General features: G+C 41.0%; 1 protein-coding gene and 1 long non-coding RNA gene across 2 annotated transcripts; both read right to left on the bottom strand.

Moving 5' to 3' along the window:
* Positions 1-267: 267 nt before the first annotated feature.
* LOC117826866 lies at positions 268-590 on the bottom strand. Its single transcript, XR_004634104.1, has 2 exons — positions 475-590; positions 268-392 (listed from the first exon to the last, which is right to left on the bottom strand). It is a non-coding gene; the product is annotated as an uncharacterized LOC117826866 (long non-coding RNA).
* A 1808-nt stretch (positions 591-2398) lies between these two features.
* On the bottom strand, positions 2399-12186 carry LOC117826650 (oxygen-regulated protein 1). Its single transcript, XM_034702892.1, has 4 exons — positions 11527-12186; positions 9152-9302; positions 4584-8536; positions 2399-4121 (listed from the first exon to the last, which is right to left on the bottom strand). Exons 1-4 carry the CDS (start codon positions 12184-12186, stop codon positions 2658-2660), a joined length of 6228 nt encoding a protein of 2075 aa, XP_034558783.1. The 3' UTR covers positions 2399-2657.
* Between the last annotated feature and the right edge of the window lie 783 nt (positions 12187-12969).

Raw genomic sequence — 12969 nt, 5'->3', positions numbered from 1 at the left:
CATTGGTGAAAGCCAGGTTACTAGTAGGTATTCTTAAAAAAGAAAAATCCACACTTTTAATAAAATCGTTCAAGGAGTTCACACCATAAACTAATAAAGTGAATGTCTAAGAAAATAAATCTAAAAAAAAATGTGATGATGGTTTTTGGGGTTTTTTTCGGCCAATTTGCAAAAGTACTTGTTAAGTGACCTTAACAAATGGATGATACTCACAAAACCAGGTAAATATTTTGATTCCTAAAGAGGTATTGCTGGCTACCTGATGAATGTGAGTCAAATTTGTATCATTTTAATTTCCGACAGGAAATAATATCGACACCTTAGCCTCGGAAAGAACGTTACATCCGGGTCACGGCTGACAGACAGCTGTTCATCTGAAAGTTCACCCAACCCTGGTCCAAACAAAACAAACACACGTTCAGTGAAGCATGAGGTCTAAACCTTATTTATACAGTCTATGGTCTAAACGCTTACCTCTAATCCAGCGAAGAGTCCTTCAAGCATTCTGTAAAATATATTCCTTCAGCTGAATGACAAAGATGCCTTTTTAACAGTGGCTGGAGTAACCTGTTCAGGTAAGTAACGTTGGGGCGCCATTTTTATTTTAATTATTTTGAAGCAGTGCATGTTGGGAAGTTTAAGACTTACCTTTTTAATCTAGCTTTTAATTTGGAGTAATTTATTTTTAGCCCTGGATAGCATTATTATTATTTTTACTATTTGTATTATTATTTTAATCATTATTATTTTAATAATTGCTTTATCATTTATTTATCTTATTTAATTATTTATGTATCTATTTATTTCTTGTATTCATCTGATCTTGTTAACGCTACCTTATTTTAACTTTTCTTACCACTATTATTTATTTTATTAATTTTACTGTATTGATTTTATTTTATTTTTAAGTATTTCATTTTTTAATCATGCCTTTTATAATTTTACCACTGCTGTTGTTTTCTGTCTCTGTTATTCTGTGAAGCTCTTTGGGCTGCATGTTTTTATGTATGAAAGGTGCTAAATAAATAAAGTTGAGTTGAGTTGTAATTATAACCTGTCCGGTATATTGCTCTGTTGCTATTGTAAAACACTTTGCTGCCATACTTTTCTTCTTCTCATGTTGGGAAATAATTCAAAATGCTAAATTAATCTTTCTGCTGGCAGGAATTACATCTCATTTGAAAGCCAGACGAGATTTAAACATTTGGAAACTACAAAACATTGGTAAGTGCTCTAAAAGAAACTTTGGGGTTAGAACTTCAGGGGGTACTATATCAAGCCAATAATTTTAGTAATGAAGGGTAGCTTTGATAGTGGATAAAATTAGCACATGTCACATTTGGCAGCCTAGGTAGAGTTAAAGGTACAGTGTACGGTATTTAGTGGCATTTAGCCGGACAGACTTGGTATAAATGCTGTATAATATTAATAAGTATGCTTAAAGCTGGCCCTTTCTAGTTTGTCCATTTTGCTTTACTGTAGAAACATGGCGGGGAAAAATGATGAGCATTTTTATATCCACATAAGGTGCGTATGTGGATATAATAGGCCCATCCTAAGTCAACAAGAACAAAGTGATTTACTATTCAGGAAATTATACACCAATTTAAACTTGTGAATAATAAACTGCATTTCAAATCTGTTTTGCTAAATGCTGCAAATTACTTTACACTGTACCTTTAAAGCTTTATACAAGAACAAGGCTATAATGGAAACTTGGTATGAACAGCCGGGAAAAAAACATTGCATTTTGAGCAAAATGTGCATATACCCATGAGTTCAGGGTTAGTCCTTTTTTTTTTCATATCCAGAAAATTACAAATTCATTATCATCATTAAGAATAACTGCAAATTAAATATGTTTAAAATTGTTGGGCTTCATAATAACATAGAGGAGACAGTCCTAAACATGATAGTATGTGAAATGCAAATTCAGAAACATGTATTTGTTATTATGGGAAAACTGACGGCAAAACATTTTTTGTTCTTCTAAGCAATATTTTTGCACCATAATTCACTCTTCAGTCTTCAAAACCATCTACCATTGTCATCATGCACTAAGAAGTAGAGTATGTGCACATTTTGAGTGTAGGAAGGGTTTAAATAAAGATATGGAATTTAAATAGGGGATACATCCAGAATTTTTGTGATATGTTCTTCCCATCAAATCCTCCACTTTTGTGAAAAAGTTTAATCTGATATTCTTTAGTTTGCCCGTCAAAATGACATTTTTCAAAAGCTTAGTTTAGGGATTTCATTTTTTATTAAATCATCTGAATATACTTCTTGACATTATCCTCTGTTAAAATCCTGAGAGGGGCAGATATACATTTTCCTCTCATGTATAGCATTTTATTCAACCAATGACTTATGTTACAAGTACTTTTTATCATGAATAATAAAGATATGTACAGTCAGGAGCACAGAAATGTTTAAATATAGAAATATTCATGACCACATTCAACCATATATAAGAGGCACAACTCTTTTCCATTGCTGCATATGTTTGTAGGTTTTGAGCAAGCTGCAAGAAAAAGTTATTTGTCTATGAGTTTTTTGAACAAAAACAAAGCAAACAACAAAAATAGTAATGAACAACACTCATACAGATGACAGTCTTGTATTTGAATACCACTGTGAAGCATAATGTCCTGCTTCTATAGTATGGGACAGTATTGGCCACATCTCAAATGTATTGTATCAATAGAGTCTTGTGCCTGCACTGCTCTCCCTTCTCCACCAGATGTCCTTCTTGCCATGGCCATAGATGCGGCCTCCCCTTCAGGATGCACTTTTTTATCAGGTATATTAAACTCAACTGATGCAAAAGAAGACATACTACCATTTTTGTTTGCCCAGGTGTGGGTTGTATTAATGGTGGGTGCCACCCTCACGCCTCTCCCTTTACCATTGCTTGCATCCTTTTTCCTGCTTTTAAAACTGGAGTCATCCAGAAAAGGATCAGAATCACTCCCATGAGACATGTTGTAGTAGGTGCACTTTGGGGTTTTAGGCTTCGCCAACTCCTCAAGCTCTGATGAGGACAATGCTGTTAGGAGGTTTTGCTGGGCTTTGTAATGCTGCGGGGAGTCCTCACTAGACCTTGAATCTGACGATGTGCTGTCTATGTTGCTGTACATTCCCAGGGTGACTGGAGGAGAAGTTCTGATGAGGTGATTCTCCTTGAGCAGCCATCTGCCTTGATCGATTAACACCCCATCCTTTGAGTCTTTTTCCGAGGGGACAGATATGCGTGTGGCATCTGGAGCAGCTTCATTGTCTGCCTTTTGTGAGCTCCCTGCACTGAAATAAGACAGATCCTCCTTTGAGGCTTTAGTGCCTGAAGAGAAACTCCCTCCATTTTTCTTCTGGGAATTCTGCGAGACTTTTGAATTACTTGCAACGGTCAGTTTGGACTTGCGTTTACAGACTGGAAATTGTCTCCCTTGACCCTCCTCTCCACTCTCTGAGACAATATCTACAGACAGCTGGGTTTGATATCCACCACTCTCCGATGTATCCGGCCTGTAATCGGACAAATCTGAGCAGGTCGGGCTTGGTAGACGCTTCACGCTGTGTGAACTGTTCTTCGTGCTTTTTGAACTCGACGATTTTAGAGCTTGAGAATGATCTGGCTCTATCCTGATTTTCCCATGAGCATCATATGTAAATATAAGTGACGCACACTGGAGGGCAGAGTTAACAAAGTCGAGTAACTCCTGAGATATTTCAGCTGGATGTGGTAGACTGCTGTTTTGTTCTCCTTGCTGCTCCTCTCCTTCGTCTGTTTCGGCTTCAGCTGTGTCTGTTCCATCACCTTTATCATCTGCACACTCTGAGGAATAAACGCTCTGAGATTCAGGGTTGTGCTCTTGTACCTTTATATCTACATTTGCATCTTCCTCCCAGCTACTCTGATGCGGCGAGTACTCGGCCTCCTGTAGTAGAACTTTACTTTTTGCATCAACACTAACGTTTCCTTTCTCTCTCTCAAACTCTGATTCTTCCTTTTCCTCCTCGATCTCTATCCCCTCGACAACTTCTGCCTCCACAACTGATTCTTCTTCAAAGCTATCTTTTGTTTTCTCTGGATGTTTGCAGCTCTCTTCACCCTCATCATCCTCCTCAACATCTTTAACAGTTTCTCCTTCTTCTCCTTCTTCTCCTTCTTTCCCTCCTTCCTCGTCCTCATCTTCCTCCTGACTATTTTCACATTTATCCTCCACCTCCTCCCTCTCCTCATCTTCCTCCTGACTATTTTCACATTTATCCTCCTCCTCCTCCCTCTCCTCATCTTCCTCCTGACTATTTTCACATTTATCCTCCACCTCCTCCCTCTCCTCATCTTCCTCCTGACTATTTTCACATTTATCCTCCACCTCCTCCCTCTCCTCATCTTCCTCCTGACTATTTTCACATTTATCCTCCACCTCCTCCCTCTCCTCATCTTCCTCCTGACTATTTTCACATTTATCCTCCACCTCCTCCCTCTCCTCATCTTCCTCCTGACTATTTTCACATTCATCCTCCACCTCCTCCCTCTCCTCATCTTCCTCCTGACTATTTTCACATTTATCCTCCACCTCCCTCTCCTCAATTACAGTGTGAACCTCCTCTTCAAAATCTTCCTCCTCGATTAATCCTTTCTTTTTCTCTTCTTCATTTTCCTCAATTCCTTCCTCTGCATCCTCGTTTGAATCCTCATCTTCTTCCTCTTCATGCTCCACTTCAATAATATTTTCTACTTCCTCTTGATCTGTCTCTTGATCAGACTCATCCTCCCTTTTTACTTCCTCCTCTGTCTCCTGGTCAGCTTCACTGTCCTCCTTTGCTTCCTTCTCTAACTCATCTTCCTCTTTTTCATCCTCCTCTGTCTCCCGTTCAACCTCATTCCCCTCTTCATTCTCCTCTTCTGTCTCTTGATCAACCAAAGTCTCTTCTTTTTCTTCCTCCTCTGTCTCCTCATCCTCCTCCTCCTGCACATTTTCTTGTTTTTCTGTCTCTTCATCAATTACAATCTCCTCTTTTTCTTCTTCCTCTTCAAACTCGTCTTCAAACTCCTCATCCACCTCATTTTCCCCTCTTTCTTCTTCCTCTGCCTCCTCATCATCCTCAGAATGCTCTTTTCCTCCCTCCTCTGTTTCCTCGTCACCCTCACCCTGCACATTTTCTTCAGCCTCAGTCTCCTCATCACCTTTTCTGTCATCTGTCTCCTCAACACGTTCACCCTCCCTTGATTCTTGGCCTTCATCATCCACTAATCCTTCCCCACCCCCCTCCCCCCCATCCTCTGTCATCTCTTCTTCTGTCCCTTCTTCTAGTTTTATAAAAGATTCTCCCTCCTCTTCACTTCCCTCTCTTCCCCCTTCATCCTGCCCTTTGTCATCCAGTTTTTCTTCAGCCTCATTCTCACTTTCCCTTTCTTCAGCTTCACTCTCTTCTTCAACATCATCTTTTTCTTTTGTATCTTTGTCATTCACCTCCTCCCTGTTATCTCCCTCTTCTTCTTCTTCTTTTTCTTCTTCTTCTTCTTCTTCTTCCTCCTCTTCTTCTTCTTCTTCCTTTTCACTTTCTTTGTCTTTTAACAGATCATCTTTGTCCACCTGTGAAATGTCTGACTCTTTGATATTGTTCCCTGTTTTCTGAACTTTAAGTTCTGTCTCTGACTCAATCATCACAGTGGCACTATCAGGCTCAGGTGATTGTTTTAATTCCTCATTTTCATCTACAAATGTTTCAACATCTTCCTCCGAGTCCGACTGGTTTCTTTCAGTTTCTACAAAAGTGCTCTCCTCTACAGGATAAAAAAATCTAGAGTGGATTGTTGAAGAAATCTCTGCCCTGAGGCTGTGTGGCATATTCATTTCCTCCATCAGTTCATCAATCCCTAAACACTGATCCTCAAATACATCACCTCCCTCCGAGACAACATCAAGGGCAAATTCTGTTTCTGAAACTCTGGGAGACAGCGGCTCGCTTTCAAGCCTTTCCCTCAGAATCTGGAAATCCTTCCAGCGTGCTCTGAACTGAGAGGACGCTCTGCTCTGCAGATCCGTCAAACTTGCCCGAAGCTCTTCTGTGTCATCGATGGCAGATATTTTCTGTAGGGATTGCATCATGAGCATGGCCTCAGAGTCGCTTCTTGACGGTTCACTAATCACCATTTCAGATCCACCGAGGTTATCTCGCAAAGTCATCACAGATAAGAACGACAGGAAGGCTTTACAAGACGAGCCAAACACTGAAGCCACTTGATTTGGGAAATCTGGAAGGCTGGTGGACTTCTCTAGATTTGATGTTGTGTTGGTGGTCTCAGTTGCCCCTCTGATACACTGAATGGATGAATAAATCTGATTCAGGACAGGTTTGATCCTTGCATGGGGACTTAAAAAGTGTGATGATGCTGATTCATTGTCAGCTGGACCAATGTTCTCTTCTGATTTGTGAGGTCTCATTACATTCTCCATTTTTTCAGGGTCGACTCTGACACTTGGCATCGACACACATAGACCTCTGGCATACTGTTCATTGTGCAGAAGATGTGGATCTATATGACACTGTGGAACAGTTAGACAAGAGGCGGACTTTCTGACATCACTAGGAGGTGGAGGACACTCATGTAGAGTTTTCTTGCTTTCCATCTTTTCATCTGACTCAGAATCATCACCGATCTGAAACACAACCTTTGTCTGATTCTTTGTCAGTGATTCATCACTGGTGGTCTCCTCTGTGTATGGTACCGGGTCTGGACTTACTTTTTCCAACCAGTTCTCAACATATTGATGAATTTCAGAGAGTGAAGGTTTGAAAGAAGGTGTGGACAAACTCTCACTCAACTCTAAAGGGTTTTTAGGTGTTGATAGTTTGTGTTCACCCATGGATTTGGGTCTAGTTATTGATTTTCTGGCTGGCAAAAGGGGCTTTTTGGGTTGTAAAATGTCTGAAATGTTCTTCTTCATCTGAGGCCTCATATTGGGTGTGTTAACATTATGACCGTTATCTAAGTTTTGTCTCAGAGTTAGGTTCCTTTTCACATTAACAGAATTAACTAAAAAGGCTTGCTCTCTTCTGGAAATCTTCCCATCCTTACTCACTTTCTTAACTTGAGGCTTCACTACTCCATTACTCTTTTGAACACTCTTAGCACTTCCTGATGAACCCAAACTCTTCTTTCCAATACTGGTACTGCTACTAAGCTTGTCTGTAGATGACTTGATTCCATTTTTTGGTAGGCTTTCTCTTTGCTTTTTATCGGAGCTGCTCATGGAATTAAAACTCTTCAGGTTCCTAGCTGGTGTTATCAGCATTTTCTTCTTCTCGATTTTAGGGTTTTTATCTTTTGTTTTGGTTGCATTTCGAGCTCCATATCCGGTCACAGAAGACAGATGGTTTGTTATCTCATGCGGTTGAGTTATTGGCTCCGATGACAATGATAACATCTCTTCTTTTTGTCTTTGATGAGAGTCTGTGGTGGCTTGAAAATCTACATCGCAATCATTGCTGGAGGAAAGAGGCGCTGAATCAGTGGACTGTTTGCTTTCCAGTGCAGGTGTTGAAGAGTATGAAGGTGGACCCTCTGCGCTGTAGTCCTCATTAGCAAAATAGTTGTCATAGCTGCCTTGACTCTCATAAATGTGCATCACAGTCTCTGTAACCTCCATGCCATTATTTTGTATTTGAAGAACCTCTGCTACTCCTGACGATCTGATGGAGGAGTGGGAGGCTTTGTTGATCGCCCCTGCAGATGGAGTTTTCCGAGGCTTTGGGATCGGCCTATTGCTGCTGCTGTGTCTGACAACACGGTACCCCTCAGTTGTCTCACCCCCAGCCGTCCTCTCCATGTAGGAGTAATGTCCCAGGGTGCTCTCCTGAACCCCAGACTCTGTCACCATCTTTACACTCTCAACCGAGGCCCTCTTCACCTGTTGGGCACCTGGTGTAGGGCTGCGTTTGAAACCTGCTTTCGATCGACTAATCACTCGGTCGTCGTTAAACTTGACGCCCTTTCCAGTAGGAGGATGGTTTGCCTCTTTTAACTCGTCTCCACTGATGCTAGTGGAGTTTTTGGCAACGGCATTGTTTGAGTCAGTTGAGCTTTTGGCTGACTCAGAAATGGAGGCACAAACTGTCCTCTTGTTAAGGCATGTGCGGCTGAGTGTGGTAGTCCAATGGAGCATCTCCTCCTCTTTGATGGTTAGACGGACCTTCATCTCCACGGTCATGCTGCCATCTTGATTGACACGGAAAGACTTCTCAATGTCATCATCCTGAGGTACAATGGAAGCATGTTGCTCATTGTTTACCCTCCCAGTTTCACTTGTTCCATAGGATGTGCGTCCCAGAACCCTCCCAGTTTCACTTGTTCCATAGGATGTGCGTCGGTGGTTGGTCTCTGTTTCAAATGACCTGCTGGTTCGATGCAGGCAGCTGTTTGAGCTTCCATATCGGGACTTCTTTATTTGGTTGACAATGTATCTCTCAGATGATAAGGAGAAATTCCTCGAGCCTCTTCCACTTGAGAAAGATTTGTTGTTCACTTTGGATGTGTTTGGTGGAAGCAGGTGTTTGTGATACCCAGGCAAAGAGAGAGAGAGAGAAAAAAAATTAGGACTTTATTAAAGCTTCACACTTCAGTAGCTTGCTTGAAATAGTAAAAGGAACAGTTTGGTGTTTTGATAGATACCCTTGCTTTTAAGCTGATAGGTTTCAAGATTTGTACCACTCTCATGACCGTGTCTTGAAAGGTAAGAAACATCTAGCCACTGATAAGCTTAAGTTAGAATAAAGACTTCAGGCTTTAACCCATCAATCAACTGGATACGTTGTTTCACTTTGGTTTTTGTATACAAAAAAATAGATTTGCAGAAAAATGTGGGCAGATTTTCTAAAATTAAATTTATGTTAAATAAAGCTAACATTTTTTTGGCTTTAGTTGGTTTACTTTTTAAGAAAACAAAACTTTTACTTTTTATATATATCTTTCAAGAATGCTGGATTATTCCCTTGAGGGGGCAGCTATGGATCTATCTGGCAAGTGTTTTGTATTTGTGCCCTCTGACTTTGTGGTCCTTAAATGTCCACATAAACTTTCTACAAGAACACTAAGAAACCACGTCATGCAGAATTAACGGTTGCACGCACTACTACTTACAAGCTCTGGGCTGCAACATGGCTGAATCCATGTCCATTGCTTGTGCCATCTGGCCCACTCTGTTAAAATTGTAGTTTCCTAATCTGAATGGCTCATTCCCCGCTGCCACGACAACTCCAGAGCAAAGAATAAGTGCAGCAAGACCGTCAACCTGAAAAAAGAGAGGGAACACTTTTCAATACTCAAGTTTCTTCGTACCTTGCAATACTGGTTACTTGTAAACTTAAAGGTGTCAGTAGGTTGTATCAAAATTTAGGGGTACACTTAACTACTAATTGAGTTAAAATCCAAAACATACAGAGTATTTACTCTGTCAGACATACAATGACAATGCAACAATAATATGCCTTTTCTGTTCCGTCCCTGAATATGTTAAACCACATGCCATTACACTGCATACTTCGAAATAATGGCGAGTTCAGATTGGTTCGTCTTGCCTCAACTGTGAGGCCAACATAAACAAGAATCCCAAAGCTCAGGAACTAACGAGTAAGTCGATTGTTTTGTCTCCTGTTGTTTTCAAGACCAAGAATAAACTATCAAACTCTGAAAAGTGATCAAATGGTGCACCAACAGGTTTCCTGAGTGTCAGAACACTATCCTATTTGTGTGACCCAGACAGACCTTTACTTAAGTATCCCTGGATAGAAAGTTAAGTCAGGGACAACAGCAGAGATGTCATGGATTGCCATGGCATTATGCCAATTGAAAGGCCGAAAAACATTGCCTAGTAAGAAATCCTGAAAGTTACAGATGCTTTGAAAATACTTTACCAAGAGTGATCCTGTGTCCCAGTTGACAAAATGCCAAATATGTGTTTAAAAACATTTTTTGAGTATTTTTGTGTTTTGTTGAATACCAGCGCCCATCATATAAAACCATGTATGACCATTGGCTGAGGTGCACGCAGGGCAAAACTGTGCAAAACTAAAGCAGACAATATGAATGTGTTGTCCAGCTAGCTAAAAACTTCTTCACATTTCCAAAGAATAGGGTCCAGGACACATTCCTCTATCACACTCAAACTCATACTCTTCTAACAACACCGGAAAGGCAAGTGTGGTTAAAGGTAAATGCATCTTGACGCTACCACTTTGAGTGATCAACGTAGCTATAAAGGATTTGATCATAGTAACCAGATCAAATGTAAGGCATTTATCTGGACTACTTTCTGTTTTACTTTAAGTGCTTTTCAACAGCAGGAACTTTCCCCAGGAACTAGGGACATTTTGAGGAACTCTGCGTTTCAATAGCACGAACCAGGGTCTACAGGTAGTTCCTTCCCTTGACAAGTCCCTGCTTGGGGGGTAGTACTTTCCAACCATCCAGGAACTTTGGGGGGCAGGGCCTGCAATGCTGAACATTTTTGATTTTATTAGAGTACTCACAGTATATGCATTTCATCCGCTGTCCACAATAGCACTTGATTTAATAGGATTTAAGTTGAGCATTTATGGAGTTCTAAATCCGCTTTGCTACTCGCGCTTCTCTCGTTCCAAGTCTTGATTCCACGAATCTATTTGCAATGCAATAAAGCATGATCAAAAACAGCTCAAGTTGAATCTCCTCTATGCTAACAGGCTGACTGTAATGTTGCACATGATGATGTCAGCCTGTATGTCTCCTTCTATGGTGTCATCTTAGTTGTTTGGCCTTCGGCTGTCTTACTGCCCTCTACTGGTCTGGCAGTGTAGTGACATTACTTTTATTTGCTTCTCCTGATTCGCATAATCTTCACGGACTTCAGGCCACAGCGGAAACACAGACAGCATTGGGCAACAGGAACCATTTAGTTCCTTGAAGAGAAGTTCCTGGATCCAAAAGTTACTGGTACTTCTGATCGAAAAGCACCTTTTGACCCCCTTGGAATAAGTCTTGGGGAATGTGTCAATTTGTTTCTTGTTGACATCAACATGGAAACAACCATCTGTTCAACATGATGCTGGAGCCAGCAGCTGGTTCACCTAGCTTACCATAAAGACCAGCAACAAGAAGAGACAGCTGGCCTGATTTTGTCTAAAGTTGGTAAAATCCACCTAACATATTAGTTCTCATTTGTTCTAGTGGACAACCAATACTAGTACTCGTGGTTTTACCAAGACAACGAGTGTTGTCCACAAATAGTTTCCATTCTGTATTCCAAGCTGAGATAACCACTTTCTTGTTCGAACCTCATAATACACAGACATGTATGAAAGTGATCATCTTACCTGACTGAGATTATTATTTGATACAAGGTACTTGATATTTTGCCTGTGATATCTTTATGCAGAACAAACCCATTTCACAAATGAAGCTGCTCATTTTATTTTCAGGTGTTGCCTTAAAAAAGAAATATACAGTCATAAACTATTTTCACTTTTCCCAATACTTACTCTTCTGCCATCTGTCGAGAAGAGTTTCAGCACCGGGAACTGCAGGATCTGGGAGAGGTAATCCAGTAAAGCGTCAAACGTTGGTGCTGTCCTTCGCTGCAGCACTATTATGCGTTTAACAGTGGGGTCCCTATTCTTGATGACCTCAAGTCTTTTTGGTGTCCGTACTGCCACCCTATCAGGCACCTTCGTTGGCCTGCTTGTGACTTCATTCCGTCTCCCAAACTGCAGTCTTTGAAGCTTTCGTCGCCCTGCGGTGAAGGGTCTGGTGGTGTTCCATGGTACTTGCCGCCTGATCACTTCCTCAAGGTTTAATGGCTTCACCCGCCTTTGATCAGAACACACATATGATCCCCCATCATGTAAATCATCCAAAGCTTTAACCAAGTGGGTGCCGCGAGGTGTGGTGATGGTTCTAACACCAAAAGGCAGAGGCACTTTCTTTGACAGAGCATCCAGCAGAGCATCAAATGTCTTGAAGGTTCGGGCATTGATGACCATGCGATGCCCGCTGAATGTGTAGTCGCCGCTCTTGTAAAAACATACCCTTTTAGAGGCTGAGGGATCTGAGGTTGGCTGGAAGGGTCTAGAGGGCACCGTCTGCCCACTGCCAGAGGACAATGCCGGGGCAGTCGGCTCCTGGACTGGTGTGTTGCTCATGTTGGCTTGAGCTGACTGGAAAGAAGCAGAGAGGAAAAAAGCTGATCATTTATTACATCTATTATGTTTGAATAATGGCCAGTTGTTTTGTCATCTCTATGTTCCACATGGGCCAAACCATTGGCTTCTTCATGCTACGGCTGGAAAACAACATATCCCTAGGCAAGGCAAGGCAGCTTTAATTGTATAGCGCATTTCATACATGAGGGCAACTCAATGTGCTTTACATTAAAAGATTAAAAGCATTGGAAACATTCAGACAGGCATTAAAGAACACAATTAAAATGTCAAATGCAATAAAACAGAAATAAAAGGACAATTAGAAGATATTAAAAATTAAATTAAAATTTGCATGTAAGGTTAGTTAAAATAAGCTAGGATAGGAAGGGAGTGGCAAATAAGAAAGTCTTAGTCTTTGATTTAAAAGAGGTGAGAGTGGGAGCGGACCTACAGCTTTCAGGGAGTGTTTTCCAGATATGTGGTGCATAATGACTAAACGCTGCTTCACCATGTTTCGTTCTGACTCTAGGGACTGAAAGCAGACTAGGACCTGATGACCTCAGAGGTCGAGATGGTTCATAAAGTAGCAGCAGATCAGCAATGTATTTTGGGCCTAAACCATTCAGTGCTTTATAAACCATCAGCAGGATTTTAAAGTCTATTCTCTGAAAGACAGGAAGCCAGTGTAGGGTTCTAAGAACTGGAGTGATGTGATCTACTTTGTTGGTCCTTGTTAGGACTCGAGCTGTAGCATTCTGTATGAGCTGCAGTCGTCTGATGGAC

Source organism: Notolabrus celidotus, chromosome 15, assembly GCF_009762535.1.
Source record: "Notolabrus celidotus isolate fNotCel1 chromosome 15, fNotCel1.pri, whole genome shotgun sequence".
NCBI lineage: Eukaryota > Metazoa > Chordata > Actinopteri > Labriformes > Labridae > Notolabrus > Notolabrus celidotus.
The sequence above is the reverse complement of the archived record's forward strand: the minus strand, read 5'-3'. Positions and strand labels throughout refer to the sequence as shown.